This window comes from Anoplophora glabripennis, unplaced genomic scaffold (genome assembly GCF_000390285.2).
Source record: "Anoplophora glabripennis isolate ALB-LARVAE unplaced genomic scaffold, Agla_2.0 scaffold22, whole genome shotgun sequence".
In the NCBI taxonomy this organism is placed as follows: Eukaryota; Metazoa; Arthropoda; class Insecta; order Coleoptera; family Cerambycidae; genus Anoplophora; species Anoplophora glabripennis.
The window spans coordinates 1,435,831-1,454,727 of record NW_019416298.1 but is presented as its reverse complement, the minus strand read 5'-3'; the positions used below and the strand labels follow the sequence as shown (position 1 = coordinate 1,454,727).

Sequence of the window (18,897 nt, the reverse complement as noted above, 5' to 3'; positions counted from 1 at the left end):
CTTGTAGGATTGCTTCTTCGTGTGTGTGTGGGTGGGTGGGTGTGTAAGTGTTAGTCGTGTGGGGATGCCCCCTTACGGGGGCGTACGTGTCTTTTGGTGTATTTGTCTGTCTGGTATATTGTTTGTCGGGGGTCGCAATTTTAAAGAAATGTATTTTAAAGTAATGCAAATAACTGATAAATAAGTTAAAACTTACCTGGGCATAACCCCGGGACAGGTACCTGAACAAAGATGCCGACGGCCTCTATGCTTAGCCGGGGATTAGGTCGGTGATTAAAAGGAAAGAAAGGGATTCTTTCCAGGTAGCCTTAATAAAGGCAGGTAGATTTTGCTCGTTGCAATCACTTCACCTCACAAACAAGCACGTCCGCTCAGCTCGGCTGTTCGCACTGAACAATACAAGAGGCGTCTCATCAAATGGGTTATGAAAAAAGTATAGCGTCATTGTTTTTTATCAACAAATAGGTCAAAAATTTGTCATTTTTCGTTCTACGCGTTGTTGCAAAAAAAACTATTAATCTTAGCAAAAAAGTTCAACAGACGATTTGATCTAGAGAAATTCGTCTTTAAAATGAGACTTTATAAATTAAAATTGCTTTATAAACAAAAAAGGTATTGCACAATTAAACGGAAAAAGTGCTATTTCTTTAATTGTTAATAACTTTTTAAAAAATTAATAAAATCTTACCAAACTTTCCCAAAATGTGAGTTTTTATATATCCTTAAGAGATATGCAAAAGATGGGCTTGATCGGTCAAATAGTTTTTGCAAAATTCTGTTTATTTATCCCATTTTTGCAAAAAAAAAAAGACCCATTTTGAAATGACTATTCCGGGGGCAGGGTTATAACTAAAACATTCTTTTTGGGCTCATTTTCTTCGGAGGGACACCAAGTATCCTCTAGTTAAAAAAAAATATTTTTTTCAAATTTAGTTGTACATAATTGTTACCAAATAGAAGGACTTTTTTCCCTAATAAACAAATAACTCCGCAGTTTTTAACTTTTGAAAGAAGTTATATACACCATTCGAAAGCTCGTAAAAAACCTACAAATTGAAAAAAAAAGTTTCTACGACCAATAGGTCCGGAGTTAGCAATTTAAAAAAAAATCACAGAGCAATTTGTTATACTTAAACATTAAGACCTGAAATTTTAACATTTTGTAAATGAAGGTTTAAACTTTATGTCCTGTTAATTTTAATTGAATTTGCCCATAATTGATCAATCCAGAGCCCATCAAAGTAAGGGCATTGTATAAGTAAATATTTACTTATACAATGGTAAGGGTAAGCGGCAATAGCCCTTCAGGGAGTGGTGGTGGGGGATCTGCCTCTCAACCAGGAAAAACTGACAATGTCAAATTGGATATTTTATATCAGGGGTCCTCAAAAGGGTACGCGGGGCACGTTAGTGAAAAATTAAACCACTTTTATTTCTTTCCGTTTCGTAATCGCGCAAGGTTATAATTTAATACTGGAATCTAATTGAATACTTGTGTGAAAGAGGTCTTTTAATATCTCATGAGCCGCGAAATGCGCGAAAGGCGTGGCGTATCCCCATAATTCTTCTAATAAGCACGTTGTGAAAACATTGACTCAGAACTAGACCATGTGCATGAACATGAATGAACATGACATGAACTAAGGCGCTCGGGCATCAATAAAGTCAACTGGCGAACGTTCGTTAAATATATTTTTATTGTTTAAATTAAAATAATAAAGAATAGGGCATTTTATTATGATATTTGTAATCGGATCAAAGGCTTGTTTACGCTAGAGCTCGAGAGAGACTGCGAATAATAGGTGTAATGTTTTTAGGACGTAGAATAATTTAGGCGACGGTCGGAATTATGTTTCTGCGCATATGAAGGTCAAAGCTCATAAGATTTTAAAACCTCTACTTCTCATTAATTTTTTGTAATGCATTTCAAATATATTACGAAATATATTGTGTTTGTGTGTTTGTGTGTTTGTGATGTAACCCCCCCCAACACCCCCCCCCCCCCCTATAACAAGGGGGTACGCAAAATTTTCATTTTTCATTAAGGGGTACAGTCTTTGAAAAAGATTGAGAACCCCTGCTTTATATATACAATACTTCTGGATTATTTCAACCCTTGTAAAACCACCCCCTATCTCCCGAAAAATGAATTTTTTGAAAACATTTTTTTTGCATTCTTTTTCTATTTGAAATGTTTTACACAATAGTTCTCAATAAAAAAATGTTGTCAAAATTATTTTAACCCTTCAAAATTAATGTAACCCCCTCAACAATCAAATTGAAGTTGAAATTTATAATGAATTGTAAAAAAAATTTCTACTGTCAGTATCTATGGAAATATTTTATATATTTTTATAATAATTATAAATAAATATATTAATAATAATTTTATAAAATAATTAATCCTTTAATCAATATACAAAATCCATAACTATATAAAATGTATGAAAAAATAAAAAATAAATAAAATATTGATTTTTTGAACGAAACATTAACAATTTAATAAAAATTTGCATTATTATACAATAATTAAAATTAAATTTTTTTTGACAAATAATGCAAAGATCTGATTTAATTAAGCTATTCATCTTGTAACATGAACGTTAATAATTCTACATCTTCAGTGCAATTTTGAAGCGCGACTACAAACAAATTTTAAAAATAAATGAAAATCGTTTAAAACAAAATGCATTAAAAAGGCGGGGAAAATTTGAAATATCAAAGATATAATGTTTGAATTCTAATTTGCTTTGTAAACATTATTATACGATTTATTTGAAAAAAAATAGCGAAATTATATTAGTTTTATTTATAAACGATAATAAAAACGTTTATACTCGTATTAAAAGCGTAACATCGTATAATTTAGGTGTTTTTATAATTATTATTTTATAAACTTGTATAATAATTTCAATTATTGTAATATTGCAAATTTTCGTTAAATTGTTAATGTTTCGTTCAGTTTTCATCGTTTCTTTGGTCTAGAAATGAAGAGTACGCGTCAAGATCGTGTATTAAACGCCTGTAAGAAGGCAACCGCTCTCTTAGACACATGGCGGCGCACCCTTCTGAACGCTCAATCGCTATTTGTTTTAGCTTCGAATAACAGTGGAAAAAACAAATTTTCACACTGCAATTACTCATAATTTGTAGCATTAAACGTGAACTTTCAAACGCCGTCATCAGAATTACAAAATACCTATTCAATCAAAAGTTATTAACAATTGAAAATCGCAAAAATTACATTTTTCGAGTTTTTAACGGCATTTATCTCGAAAACTATGCGTTTAACAAAAAAATTGCAAGACATTTTCTTCTTAAAATGGGTCAAATAACAAGGGGGCAAGTGGGACCCCCCTGGCTACAGGACTAACATTGATAAAAAGGTGTACAAAATAAATCCGTGCATACGCGTGACAACATTGCCAAACTATTATTTTAGCGTTGCTAGGATACGCGTAAGCGTTGTCTAGGAATATCGGCCGCTGCATTTGAATCTTCCTAAAATTCTGCTGGTGGTGTACTCTATCGGCAATTCGGAGATTTAAAACCGCCTGTCCTATTTCAAGAGTTGTCTGTAGTGAAGCTATATTTCTGTGGAGGGATCTACATTTATGTAGTCCATCCGCAAACCAAAATATACAGCGCATTGGGTTTTACCTTTTTGTACCCGACTACTAGATGGCTTTAACAGTCACATTTTGGCTTGACAATTAAGAGGTTTTATTAGCAAATAGGCAACCAGCAATACTTTTTTATAGTAAAGAAGTTTGCAATTTTGCTTTTGAACAAGCGACATATTTCATTGCACAAAAAAGTAATTTTAGTTTCAAACTAACTCCATTTTATAGAAAATCTGCTAGAATAGAGGAAAGTCTGTTATTTGTGCGTTAATTCATATTTAGACAAACTGTGTAATAAAATTCATGAAAATGTATTGCTAGTTGCCTATTTGCTCTTAATAGATGATAAATCTCTTATACACTTCCCGTAAAAGAGATTATATTAGCATGTTCAGCGGCGAGGTATGACAATGAAAAGAATATTAAAAAAATCCAGTTCATCGTCAGAATCATTTATACGAATGGTAAGTAAAAGTGGCCCCGATAAGGACCACTGAGGTATTTTTTTCCCAATTTTGCCTTTTCACAAGATCAAGTGAAACAACGCTTTATATATAAATAATATTTAATTGAATCATATATTATCACAGGCTTAGTCAGATAATTACTAAAATATACTCTAAATTTAACTCTACGTGTACGATATTGACTATTCGCTTACAAGCTATATAAATATTATTGCATTTACAACAGAAATGTACAGATTTTTACATAAATGATAAGAAATTTATAACCGTATCTTACTTACACACCTCACAACCTAAGTTTAATACTAAATTTACGTTTAAGTGATGCTACGCTAAACGAGAACTCTTTCAATGCGATTCTTTTGGACGAAACAATTACTACAATAAAAAAATCATGCTACGTCATCGAGGTATATTTAATTCCATGGAATACATATCGGCGGCGCCCAACAGACAACGACTGATAAATAATTTCGCATCACTAGTTATATCAGGAAGTCACATTCAATAAATAGCTAAGGTTAAGCGGTTATCGCTGGAATCCGAGGAAGTCCGTCAAGCGGTCGTCCCAGCTGTGCAGCCAGTTGTAGATGGGGCCGTGGGAGCTCTGCGTCTTGGGGCCCGGCTGTATGGGCATGTACTCCTCGCCCCTGATGCAGAAGTAGCTCTTTATGGGGCCCCTGCACATCGGGCAGCGGTCCAGTTTGTCGAAGCAGCTCGCGCAGATGCACGTGTGTCTAAAAATTGAAACACGCAAGTCTGAAATTGTTCTCGCTGAGGAAATGTGTTTTATTAGGGCAGAAATTATAAGGGTTGTAACTGAAATCCTCGCTCAAACGTATATGTTTTTAATTAGATCATAAATACTGAGAATTTAAAAAAATATATTGTTTCAGGGTCAAGCAAAAGCCGCTCGGGAATTCGCTCTTTTTGCATTAAAAAGAGCTTATTTTTACGGTACTTTAAAAAAAATCACCTTCGCCTCTTTGTTCTCCAGATGACTTTTTTATAACGTTAATTCTTAATTAGCTGTTGGACGTATCGGAGCGGGATTTTAGACAATTAAAAAAAGGGTTAAACTTTTATTTGCAAAAAGTTTTACATTGATATTCATGTAATAAACACCCTAGCAGCAGTAAAAGTTAACGTTAATGAACGGCCTGCAGCCTGCACGCGGAAGCAGCGCTGGGCCCGCGCACGCGCGTTGGCGCCGCCCTCGTCGCACGCGAGATTTTTTACCTGAATTTGAAACGTTCAAGTAAAAAATCTCGCGAGGGCGGTCTCCACGCGCTTACTCGGGCCCGACGCTCCTGCTCCGTGCAGGCCGTTCATTAACGTTAACTTTTACTGCTGCTAGCGCGTTTATTACATGAACTATCAAAATATAACTTTTTGTAAACAACAGTTTAACTCTTTTTCTCTAAAATCCCGGTCTGATACGTCCAATTAACAATTAACATTATATAAAAAAGTTATCTGGAGAACAAAGAGGCGTAGGTGATTTCTCATTTTTTTTTAAAGGACCGTAAAAATAAGCTCTATTTAATGCAAAAAGAGCGAATTCCCGAGCGGTTTTTGCTTGACCCTGGAACAATTTGTTTTTAACACTGTTTTGCACTTTGGTAGTTGTCAAGGACAACTTAATTTCAACTATTTGAAATTTTTCCTTTTCGATGCGTTTCTTTGGATCAATTAGAACCTATATACAGTGTGTCCAATTAAGTCAGCACCATATGGGAAACTTTTTCATTATTGGTTTTATGAAAAAAAGTTATTCTTGATAAAAAGTTCTGCATGGCCTAAAACCGAAAATGAAGTAATCAGATTTCAATTTTTTTCAGTCGTATACGAGGTTTGTCGAAAAATGTAAATTTTGCTCAAGAGTAAAGTACCTATTTTTTACAACATCGACAATCGTTATTAAGAAAAGTTGATCCTAATAGAAAACTACGGTCAGATATCCAATATTAGCATCTACCATTTAAAAAACAGATTTTGTTATTTTTACAAACTCTTATCTGTATTAGAATTGATAATAATTTACGTCTAGAGATTGATATTAAATCTAGAATGCACTGACAAACCAATGAATTCAATACAACAAATGTTTTATGATTTACAAAATTAAATGATAATTTATGTTTCTACCCAAAAATTATTAAAGTTTGTTTTTAATGGTAGATGGATAATATTAGATAGCTGATAGTAGTTTTCTATTAGGATCAACTTTTCTTAATAAGGATTGTAGATATTGTAAAAAATAAAAGTAAGAGCAAAATTAACATTTTTCGACAAACCTCGTATACGACTGTAAAAAATTGAAATCTGATTACTTCATTTTGGATTTTAGGCCATTCAGAACTTTTTATCACGAATAACTTTTTCTTTTCCATAAATTTCATCGATATTCATCGCTTTTTACAATAAAAATTTTCAAAAACTGATTTTTCCGCCTTCGATCTTTATTTTACAGTCAACAAATTAGTGAAAAATGACCCTAGGTACCTTAAATTGTAGGTAATTTAATTGCCTACAACATAAAATAACTAATATTCTGATGGTCGTCTAGATTTTCATGGACAGTAAAAAGAGTGAAAATGCCAACTTGGCATCATTTCTTTCGAGTTGCTTTTTTGATATCATTCTACATACTCTTCGCCGTCATAAAGTGCAAATCTACTAATATTTTTTTACGTTCAAACTTTAATACGACTGTAGTATAGACATAATAATATACGTTTTGTTTTCAGGATACAGGTTTTCAAAATTAATGAAATAAACGTAGTTTATGTTTGTAATGTAGTTTGGGCAAGTATTTTAGTTACACCCTGTAATTTTAGCAGTGTCGAAACCGTCTAAAAATTGTGTAAAAGTATTTATTTAAGACAAATCTTCAATGATTTTTCTGTTACTGCAAAATTAAACATTTAAGTATACAAGAAAAAGCGTACGACTAAAATTGGATTAATTACATAATATAGTATGTGCCAATATCGCTGGAATATAAACAATAGGGTGGCCCATAAAAAAACGAATATTTTTTTTCGGTCTGTTGTGAAAATATGTTAGTTTGTCATATTCAAGAGCCCTCTCAAAAAATCAGCACAAAAAAAATTTTTTTAGAGGTCGCTCAAGATTTTTAAAAAATCGTCAAAAATAGAATTTTTTTTTAGTGTATTTTCTCATTATTTTATCATTTTCTAGGTTGACAAAAATCTTGATTCCGAAAATTTCACAAATCGATATTTTAATTTCTAAAGGTCATAATTATTTTAACTTTAAAAATAGTGTACCTAAAATGTTTTCGACCTCTAAAAATAAATACCAACGAACTAATAATTTTTTTTTTATTAAATTTGATGAACAAAAGAATATAAATAAATCAAGAGACACTTAAAAAATTTCTCGAGGCAAAATTTACTACCGCGCTCTGAGTATTAAATACCTATTTAATTTTTTAATTTTTAAGTGTTTCGTGATTTATTTCTATTCTTTTGTTCATCAAATTCAATAAAAAAATTTTAGTTCGTTAATATTTATTTTTAGAGGTCGCTCGAAAACATTTTAGATGCACTACTTTTAAAGTTAAAATAATAATTATGAGTGGCCTTTCGAAATTAAAATCTCGATTTGAAATTTTCAGAATCGAGATTTTTTTCAACCTAGAAAATGATAAAACAACGAAAAAATATTTTTTTTTGACGATTTTGGAATTTTTAAAAATCTTGAGCGACCTCTAAAACAATTTTTTTTGAGCTGATTTTTTGAAGGGGCTTTAAAAATATCCGTTTTTTTTGAGCCACCCCAATAAACAATATTTGAAAAAATTCTCGACGAGAACGGAAATTAAAACTTTTAAAATAAATTTTTCCTTAATTATAAAAAAAACGCTATTTCAAAGTTCTGAATAACTGTAATAAAGCCAATTAAAAAAATATAAATTTTTTGAGAATTATTTTACTATCTTGAAAGTTTCGACGTCCTATTTTTTGCGGTATTAATGCAAGCAAACGCATTAAAAAAAAAACAACTTTCCTACCTGCACGGGAGAAGGGCCCTCGACAGCGGAAAATACTGACAAACCACGCACAGCTGCTCTCCGGAGCTGTTCCACAAAGTGGAATCCTCGTTCGTGGGACAAACCAGAGTACGGCCCACTGGACCCGGTCCCCCTTCAACGGGTTCAGCCACAGCCAAAGGAATCTGTCCTTCTTCGTACCCTCCAGGGTTACCGGTCGCCAAATACAGTTGCTGCAACGTTTCGTCGTTAGTTCATGGGAGACGATAACAAATAAATATTTTATTGCGATGGTCGGCCTTCATGTAAAGTTTCAAGGTACACTTATATTGGTTCAATTATTTATTTATTCATTTTACGGATAGTCCCCATTACAGCAATCAATAAAAAAGCAATCGGTGATCACAGTGGCGGCTCGTGACTTTTTGAGATGGGTGGGCAAAATTTATTTTTCTCTCATGTAACTTAATATCATATAATAATTGCAATCTACGTTAGTCTATTTACTTTTGAAAGTGTAAAAAACTTAAGAATTATGAAGATAGTTAATATAAATATACCTGAAAATTATATTAGTTATTCCAAAAGTATACCTAATAGTTCAGCAAGAATAAACGAGAATGTCATCACAGTGATTTCTTGACGGGATAGTGGATAAGGCAAGGATTATGGCATAGAAGGACATATAAAAAATTATATAATTCTCTAAACAAATAGTAAAATTCTCTTATCACTTTTATAGCTGAAATTACTAACGATAAATTTTACTAAAATTCTAATAAGTAAATAAATAAATAAATAAGTAAGTAAATAAGTAAATAACCAAATCAATAAGGCGTTTTACAATGTTTCTATTTTCGTCCACGACTTTATTATGGTTTAAAATATTCTCACGAAATGCAGAATCAAGAAAAGTTTGAATGTTTTGTTTTCCTAATAATTTAAATTTTAATGTTGAATATGTATGCTCCTCCGATCGCTCGTGTTTTTTTTTAAGATTCATTTATATCTTTCAGATCTGAATATCCTAGATAATTCCATGGAGTTTTACTTTTTTCATTAAACTGTAAGCAATTCCAACAATATAATTTGTTTCTGGTTTCATTACCTTTTAACCACTCATATTTATTGTACCAATTTTTACTAAATGATCTGTTGCTTCCGCAATTGTTTTTATTTATTAAATTTTTCATGTCAGGCGTAGGTTTTAATCTTGAAATAAATAATAATTTATCATCGAAAGTTAACATGCAAAATTTTTTATTTAATAAAAAATTAATAATGTCACCATTGCTACTCACCAATTCGCTATTTTCGGCTTACCATTTTGCTTTATTCCAAACTATTAAACAATAAAAACTTACCTAAACCACTATACTAACCCTAACCTAGAACTTACAAACAACCAAAGTCGTGAAGTACAAGGAATAACAAATCTCTACCTTCCTAATCTATGAAATAAAACTAACATCAAACCGCAGATTACACGTAAGTACCCGAAGAATATACGAGTGAAATCGAAGGGCTTGCCCGGAGAGTAGAGTTATTTTAGGTAATTCAATTATGTATATTCAAATGATAATTTATTAAAAATCTGATTGAAATAAAAAAAATATATTAAATAGAAGCTATTTTTTTTAATCGAACAGTTTATTATTTGAAAAAATAAATAAATATGTATCGAATTTAAATGTCCTAAAAAATAATTTATATCACTTCCATATTTACAAACTCGAATCTATTAAAATATTGAACATTTTTCAGTAATCACTCTTAATTTAGTTTAACAGTAACGCTTCAAAATAACCTTAATAAATATAATTGTCAAAGAACATTCAACATATCATAGATATTTATTTTTTAACGCGATTTACAAATTATTATAAAACGGTTTATTACTTCGTTTACTAATATTTGTTTTCTGGAATACCTTTGCAGGGAAATATTGTTTTAATGTTCAAAAATTCATTTAAAGAACAAAATTACAGCACATAAATATACATATATTTCCAACCGCTGCTGGCTGGCTGGCGAAAAGCCTTAGCTGGCCGATATAACACTCGATGAGTATGCGGGTGCGGGCTGTGTCGGGCTCGCCCGACTTGGGCTAGATATTCTAAATTAGTGAACGACTTACGTTTCCGATTACTCTCTAGTCCTAGCCCCATGATACTCCCTAGCCCTACGTATAAGCAGGCAACGTACGGCGTTGTTTAATTCAGCGGCCACGGGCTGGCCCGAATGTCATGTTGGTTGCTGCCGAGATCATCCCAAAAATAATTTACATCACTCCCATGTTTACAAACTAGAATCTATTCAAATATTGAAAATTTCTCAGCAATCACTTTTAATTCAGTTTAACAGTAACGAGTTAAAATAACCTTAATAATTATAATTATCATAGAACATTCAACATTTAACCATAGATATTTATTTTTTTACGCGATTTACAAATTATTATAAAACTGTTTATTATTTCGTTTACTAAAATTTGTTTTCTGGAATACCTTTGCAGGGAAAAATTGTTCTAATATTTAAAAATTCATTTAAAGAACAAAATTACGGCAAATAAATATACGTATATATATTTCCAACCACTGGTGAAAAGTCTTAGGTGGTCGATACAACACTCGATGGGTGCTCAATGGGTATATGCGAGCTGTGTGCGGGCTCGCCCGACTTGGGCCAAATATTCTAAATTAGTGAACGACTTACGTTTCCGATTATACTGTCTAGTCCTAGGTGCGTATAAGCATGCAAGGTATGGTTGGGGTACGGCGTTGTTTAATTCAGCGGCCACGGGCTAGCCTGAATGTTATGTTGGTTGCTGCAGAGATCATGATTAAAATATAATTTTAAAATTTGGTAGGGGAAGTTTCAAAGGAGGTAACGCATTTTAGATTTAATTTTATAAGAATTGTCAAATCACTTTGATAAATATATACACAAATTTTTGTTTATTCTTTTGAAAATTTCAGGGTGGGCACTGACCACCCTGCCCACCCCGACGAGCCGCCACTGGGTGATCAAATAAAAAATATACAAACAATAACAATGTATGGAAGTAAGAGAGCAGTGACAATAAAACAAATAAAAAGCAAAATGTAACACCAGACATTCCAGGCAATAGTGGTAATATGAAATATAGGTACATTAGTTTTACAATATTTCAGATTACTGCTGAATTTCCCAAAAAAACAATTAAAAATAACTGGATTATTGGTATAGAGGAAATTTATACAGAAAATAGTTTGTTCCTAAGATTTTTAACGTAAAATATGTATACAGGGTGAGTCAGTTTTTCGTAGACAAACTTTAACAGGAGATAGAACACATGTTTTTAAAAAGAAAAGTTCCTATAAACTATGAACTCTGTTTAGTACCCTAATTTTAACAATCCTTATTTATTATGTGCTGCGTAAATACTAATGTACTGCAACTAAATTATAAAAAAAAAACATTGAATAAACATTGATGTTAATGTTTATGGAGAAATTTTGTGAATTTACAACAATATTTAATTAACAACTTCTTTAAAAGTTTTTGGCAACTGCACAATAATGTATTGTATGTATGTAATGTAACAGATTTCAACTAATAAAAGTCTTGTATTTGGGTATATTGGAATATAATAAATATTTATTATGACTACATTGGAAAGAGATAAAGAATAAGAGATTTCGGCTTTTTAGAATCCTTAACAAACCATATTTAGGTAGGTTTCGTTGAAAGAATTAAATATTTAGCCGATAATTGATAATAAATAAATTATGTACTTAATTTAGTACCACAACAAACACTAAAAATCAAAATAACTCGGAAACGCACAGGAATTTCGAAACAGAAGAAGGGACATTATTTTTGTTGAACTGTATGTAGATAATGAAAATAACAGGTTTGTTTTAAATAGTCATTGGCAAAGAAGTTCAAAGAATATTAATTTTAGAGGAATAAAAACTTTTGCTCAGAGGCAAACAAAAACCATTTCATTAATGTTTTGTTTTAGAACATGTGTATGTGAAAATTGTTCCACGAAGTCGCTAAACAGAAACGTTTCCTATCATGGAAATTTTTCTACAATATTGTCAATATTTATTTGTTTATAAAGTAAAACTTGTACCACTTCATGTTATTAAAAAAACTGCTAAGACATGTCGGTATCAGTGCAACCGCCGATTTGGAAAAATACTGGATGTTTCGCAAACAACCAAGAACTGGAAAACTTTTCGCAATGCATATCACTATTACCATATCGAGTAAACACGACAAAATTTAACATGACTCGTTCCAATAAATCCCATTTGTTTATACTCACTTTGAGACAAGATAATTGGCCGTTGGCCTGCTTGAGGTACTGGGCCAAAATACTGGTGGGCAGCGTGCAGACGGTGTCCTTGATGTGCACCACGTTTATCAAGGCGACCTGCAATACCGAGTGTTTTAAAAAGGAGAGGCGGTCCGTCGAGTTATATCCTTACCGTCTCGTCTGGATGGACGCCGTCTTCTGTGTCGTTCCTAAAGAGGAATATGACGAGAGGATAGCACAGTCTCGGTGGCGTGCCCAGGTCTAACGAGGTTCCTTCGAGTTTCAAGGTCAGAGTCTGATCGGAATGTGGTGTTCTTCTGCAAAACAATTATTTTGTCCAGTACGGAGGCATACGGTAAGGAAAATATTTTTATTTTAAACACAACAAAGTTCTTTGATGCCATAAATTTAGGCCACTTCAAAATGCAATCTGCAAAATGTAGAAATAACGAGGATCTACCTACCCTGGCCATATTTACATGTTGATCTTTGTCAAAGCTGATGTTAGAACAACAATAGCCCAGTTACTGTAGCTGAAAATATAGTAATACCTCCGAATTTTTTATAACTGCATCGATTTTTCTAAAAATTTAGAATTAGGCTCATCTTACCCCCCAATTCAAAACTTATATATGCGCTAGGTGCGCGTGCTTTTTGTTCTTGAGGGGTGAAAACCACCCCTTATTGGAAATAAAGAAAAAAATACAAATTTAAGCATTTTATGTAACCAAATCTTTTTTATTTGTGCAGTATGAGTAATTTCATGTACTACCTAACATGAAACTTAATGTATCCCAAATTTTCAACCCGGAAAAACCTTTAAAACCCACCCCTTTGGATGAAAATAATATCAATTTTTTTTTTCAACTTGAAACGATTTAATCATGCATTTTTATCAAATTAAAATTTATTTCTTGATTAAAAAATCTTTTTCATCGATTGCAACTTTTCAACCCTTACCCCTTTCGAAAATAAAATGAAAAAATATCTTTGAAAGAGTAGAAACATTTTAAATGTGCATTCGTATTAAATAGTAGTTACAATATAGTAGTTATAGTACTGGTTTATTCGAATATACACATACTAAATACGTATATATACAAAAAAGATCTAAATTCTTGTTTGACCTAAATTTTCCTAAAATTATCACCTATACACGTGTTTATTTTTTTGACGATAACTTTCTTACTTTTTAAGACTTTTAATCGCACAAACCCTCATTTTGCAGAGAATTGTAAGGGCTACGTGAACTGTTGAGTTGATCTTTTTTAAGCCCTTCATTTTTAAGTTTGAAGGGTTTAAAGGGCTCGAAAAGGGTGGTTCTCTCATTCGTATGATAACTTAAAATGGCGATATCTCGATTAATATTAATTTTAGAAGAATAAAAAATAAAAACAAATCTTCAGCAAAAATAAAGTAAAAGTTTTTTACTCTTGTATTTTTTTCGTACACCCTTTAATTTTTAAGTTACAGCGTAAAAATCGAAAAATTAACATTTTAAAAAATTAAGTTTTTTTCGAAATCATGCTTTGTAAGTGAGCCAAACACCCAGAACATATTCTTAGAACATAAATGAAGAAATCTGTAAATGGATTGCATTTAATTTTAATTCTGTCGCCAAAGGCACCGCATTGTTTATTAATTTTTTCTTAAAAAAAATGAGACTATCATGTTATTTCGATCATATTTCCGTTAATTTAGATTCTAAAAACTTTTAAAACAGCTCATTTTAAAGTACTTTAAAAAAGGTTCAAATAGTTTTTTTCCTAATATTTATGGTTTTGACGTTATTTAACGTTAACTGGTTCCAATTTAGTTTTTAGCTAACATATAATAATGTTTATAAATCCATAACTCGGTTTATATTGCAATTAGAGAAAAACAAAATAATGTCATTAGATTTGTTTTTTATTACCTTTCTTTTTGTTCATTACAACTTTTTCGTTAAATCCAATGGTTTCAAAGTTATTTGCAAAAACAGTCCGAAAACAAGCACTTTTTCAGTAAAAATCAACATTTTCAATGACGAATTACTCGGAAAGTATTGGATTATCCAAAAAACTGTATATAACATTTATTACTTAAAATTGACTCCTATATCGATTCCTGTGGTTATTTTGGGCGTAAAAATTTCCACCCCAAGAAGGGGTGGGAACCACCCCCAGAGCAAAAGCACACTTCGGCACTACATAAGTTTTGTTCTTTGAGTCATTCCCCACATTCAGTCAAAATTTCACGTCAGTCGGTTCAGTTATAAAGAATTCGGAGGTAAAAATCCCGAGTAACTGAACTACAAGAATAAATAGATATTTCTTTGGAAGATTAAATAAGCCATGAAAAAAAAACATATATATCGTTGCATTTAATTTTTTTAGTAAATTACATAACTAATATTTTTATTCCCATATCAAAAAAATAAATTTTATTAATAGTTCTTTAAATTGATCCGTCGTTTCTTGAAATCGATTAAAGCATTTAGAAGTTATGACAATTTAATTTCAACATGGCGTCCTTTATATTGGCGTTGCTATGGTAATAACAAAAAAGTTCAAACAAAACTTATGAATGGTTTAACAGTGTATATAAAAAGTGCATTTTCAACTTGGGTTATATGAGCGAAATTTCGAAAAAATTACAATTTTTTGTAACACTATAGCAGTTGCGCCGTCTAGCGGGGAGGTTACGAACTTGAAAATATTTTAAATCAATTATTTCTTTTGGGCGTATTTGTTAATAGATTTTTTATCCCATAATCGTAGCACCTAGGAAACTAATTTCCTATATACAGCCACTCCATACCGTTAATGGATCACCCTGTATATTACTAGCTGGTATAATTCAATAATAGATATTTTTTGCATACCTACTTTTTTATGTCAGAAAAAATTGTTTCATTTCATTTGATAGGATTTTAGGAATATGTTTTGAATTTATTTGAATTAGCTTTAAAACAAACTAATAGCTCTATTCTGCGTTTGCTGACGCTAACTCTACTACTGCTCGTTTTATAAATACTGCGCTGACTTTACCTCTCCTACTACTTGTTTTTTGTTAATTTTAGTGATTTCATGTTAGTCAAAACTGTTACTGTTGGACAAAATTATTAAAAACGCGTTTTACAGTGCAAAAATTCGCGCCCTAACTTATTTCTTTGACGATTGGCGACTGATGAAACCACTGATAGTGACGACACTAACTGAACTCTATATCCCACAGCATTTCAGTAAAATTGTGTTTTCTCGACACAGTAAAAAAACTCTTATTTTTTTAAAATAGCAAATAAGTCAATGTAAAGTAATACTAAGTAATTTATTTCAAATTAATGTACATATTCCGGTTACAACGATGAGTAATGAGCCTCTGTTTACCATCATTCGTCCTTGCACGAAAGAAGACAATTAAATTGACACAAAATACCAAATTATTACCGTTGCGGGACAAGTTTTACAAACAAACAAAATTTTAACTGTTAACTAAACCACCGCTACCCACGAACGTTAATTATTCCACCAGCAACTAGCCTTGGCAAAAAAAATCCTAATAACGCTAGTACCATAGTAAAATCTTCCAAATTGCAGACCAGCGCGTTAAAAACAATTAAAATTAATTTATTTTAATGACTATTACAGTAATTACTGACGGGGTATTTAATGGATATTTATTTACAACTGTAATTTAAAGATACTTGGAATTATGCAAAGTCTACGGCGTTTTGGATGTTTAATAGTAAACGAGTCTAAAAATTAGCACGTTGACCTCTCTATGACTGTCAAGACAAAGATGAAAACAGTAAATACAGGCTATCTTACGGTGACGGCCCATTAGAATATTTCAGACATTTCAATTTGAATTATGAAAAAAAGTTTTCCGTTTTTTCTGAATTACCTTCAGTACAACTCACATAATAAAAGTGTAGATCACTAGATCACATGAGAAAAAGGCAAAAGTTTTTTGAATAATTTTTTAAAAATATTTTGATTACTCCGAGGGCATTCTAATTTTGGTAAAAAAAACTTTAGAGTATAATAAAACAACACACCAAATTTTATTAAAATCGGTTGGATAGTTTTAGGAAAATAATTTCTTGAAAAAAATGTTTCGAATTTTCAAAATGTTGTACAGCCTCAGATAAAGCATCTAGATACTTGAAATTTTTTTCACACAGAAAAGACCACCCAACCTTTTAAATGGTTTTTGAAAAATTGAAATCGGTTGATTAGGACGGCCAAAGTAAATTTTTAAAGTTAACACTTTTTTTTTTGTTTTTAAACAATTAGATTACATTTGTCAATTTGAAATTTAGTTTCTTTCAAAAATTATAATTTTAAAGTACTATTTTTTCTTAATTTTATCTGTATTTAACAAAAAAATTAATTTTCAAATAAAAAAAACTATGTTTAAACAAAAATTATTTAACTAATTGTAATAATTATAACTAAATGTATTCATATTCAGTGTTGAATACGTAAACAAATTTTTTTATTGAAAAAATGAATAGCATATGGTAAAATATGTAAAAAGTATATTTAATGCATAAATAATAAACTTTGTTTATAACAAAATATGTGCAAATTAGACAGTTGGCATTACGATATTCGAATTCCTTGGCTCGCGAGACATCGGATTAAAAACAAAAAGATCAAAATTGGTCCATTAGAAGCCGAGATAATGCAATTTTTTTCGTACCTTCGCACTTTTGGATCTCCAAATTCAGTCTCGGAGCGAAAGCCCCCTCCCCCACTTTTCATGTTTTGAGTCACTTTTCGCGCGTGCGAGCGACAGCTTTTCCGCTGATTTATCTATGTTGCCGATAAGTTATAGATATGAAATTTTTTTCCAGCTTAAAACTCGGAAAAACGAAGCCACTGGATCAAAGATTATTGGTAAATTGTTTATAAATTAACGGTAAATGCCGATAAACTTTGACCGCTTATAACTCGAGAATCAATAAGCGGAATTTAACTAAAAAAGCTTATTTCCGATTACTTTAAAATTATAATTTTTGAAAAAAACTACATATATCGCAAATTGATAAATGTAATCCAATTGTTTTTAAAAAAAAAGAGTGTTAATTTCAATCAACCGATTTCAAAAACCATTTGAAAGGTCTCGCGGTCTTTTCTATGTGAAAAAATTTTCAAGTACCTAGATGCTTTATTTGAGGCTGTACAACATTTTGAAAATTCGAAAACAATTTTTCAAATTTATTTTCAAAAAATTATTTTGCGAAAACTATTGAGCCAATTTTAATGAAATTTGGTGTATTGTTTTATTATACTCTAAAGTTTTTTTTACCAAAAATTAGAATGCCCTCGGAGCAATTAAAATATTTTTTAAAAATCATCCAAAAAACTTGAATATTTTGCCTTTTTTTCGTCAACTATTGCTATTTTTCAACATCGGTAATAAATTTAAACATTTTTAACTTGCAGTATATTGTGCTAAATTCAATTCTAAAACTTTTTTTCCTCTTCAATAATCTTCTAAAATGCATAGATTCCAAGATATAAGTAAAAAACTCAGATAAAATTGGTATTTTTAAAAATTTTTTAAACATTTTTGCAATATTGGGATCTACACTTTTATTATGCGAGTTATACTGAAGGTATACCAGCAAAAATTAGCTTGCCCCCTCTTACATCCAAGAACTGCGACATTACAACAGATTCGTCCTGGTCTATAAGGCAAATAAATTATAATTCAATCCTTAAAGATTAGCAGGCTAAACGATATACGACCTACACCAATGCAACAACAACTTATTTGTCGACCAGTCATTATACCCTGTTAAGGGTGACACATGTCAATCTTAGTCAGACATGTCTCTGATTTAATAAATTAGCAACATTCAGTGTAATGGCACTGTTTTGCACAGTACCAATTCTTACTTATCGTGAAGAAGTGGGTGACTCAACGATTCGACTTAATAAAGTTTGTTATTTTGCTTCCAATAGCACAAATGAATCATCATTAATTTAATTTTAAAAGGATGTAATTTAACTGTACAAGGTTTTTGTAAAACGAGTGATTCGCACCATAAAAAGTCATGTAATGCTGATAATAATTAATCATTTTCCATCCAAATATCAATCTGAATGTTCCACAGAAGCTATCCAGTTACTCGTTTTTTCTGAACTTAGAAAGCTGCTGGTACTTTTAACCTCAAAGCGCGTGAGATTCTGTTGTTGCCGCCAATACATTTTTATTGATATGAAACATAGGAAAAATACTCACTCCAACTGCAAGCCTGCACACTGATAGTAACCCTTTAAGAAGTCACCCCTCAAACAGGCATCCCTAAGGTCCGCCCACGGCCTCCACAGGAAGATGTGCAGCTCCCTTATGTTTACGCCCCAGTACGCGTTCACGCGGTACTTTACTTGGCTGGACATGCTGCACTGCAACTCTGTAAAAAAAAATAAAAATACTCAACAAGTGGTGCAAAGTGACATGTAGGCCAGTCAAATTGTCGAAAATATCTCG

The 18,897-nt window shown here is 31.5% G+C and overlaps 1 protein-coding gene across 1 annotated transcript in view; it reads right to left on the bottom strand.

The window, feature by feature from the left end:
* Positions 1-4,170: 4,170 nt before the first annotated feature.
* LOC108917274 (cell growth regulator with RING finger domain protein 1) overlaps positions 4,171-18,897 on the bottom strand; it is a 50,708-nt gene continuing 35,981 nt past the window's right edge. Inside the window, exons 3-7 of the mRNA XM_018723783.1 lie at positions 18,649-18,820; positions 12,587-12,731; positions 12,424-12,531; positions 8,130-8,341; positions 4,171-4,827 (exon numbers count right to left, since the gene is read on the bottom strand). Of these exons, the coding sequence (XP_018579299.1) occupies positions 4,620-4,827; positions 8,130-8,341; positions 12,424-12,531; positions 12,587-12,731; positions 18,649-18,820 (845 nt within the window). The 3' untranslated portion in view covers positions 4,171-4,619. The remainder of the gene's footprint in view (positions 4,828-8,129; positions 8,342-12,423; positions 12,532-12,586; positions 12,732-18,648; positions 18,821-18,897) is intronic.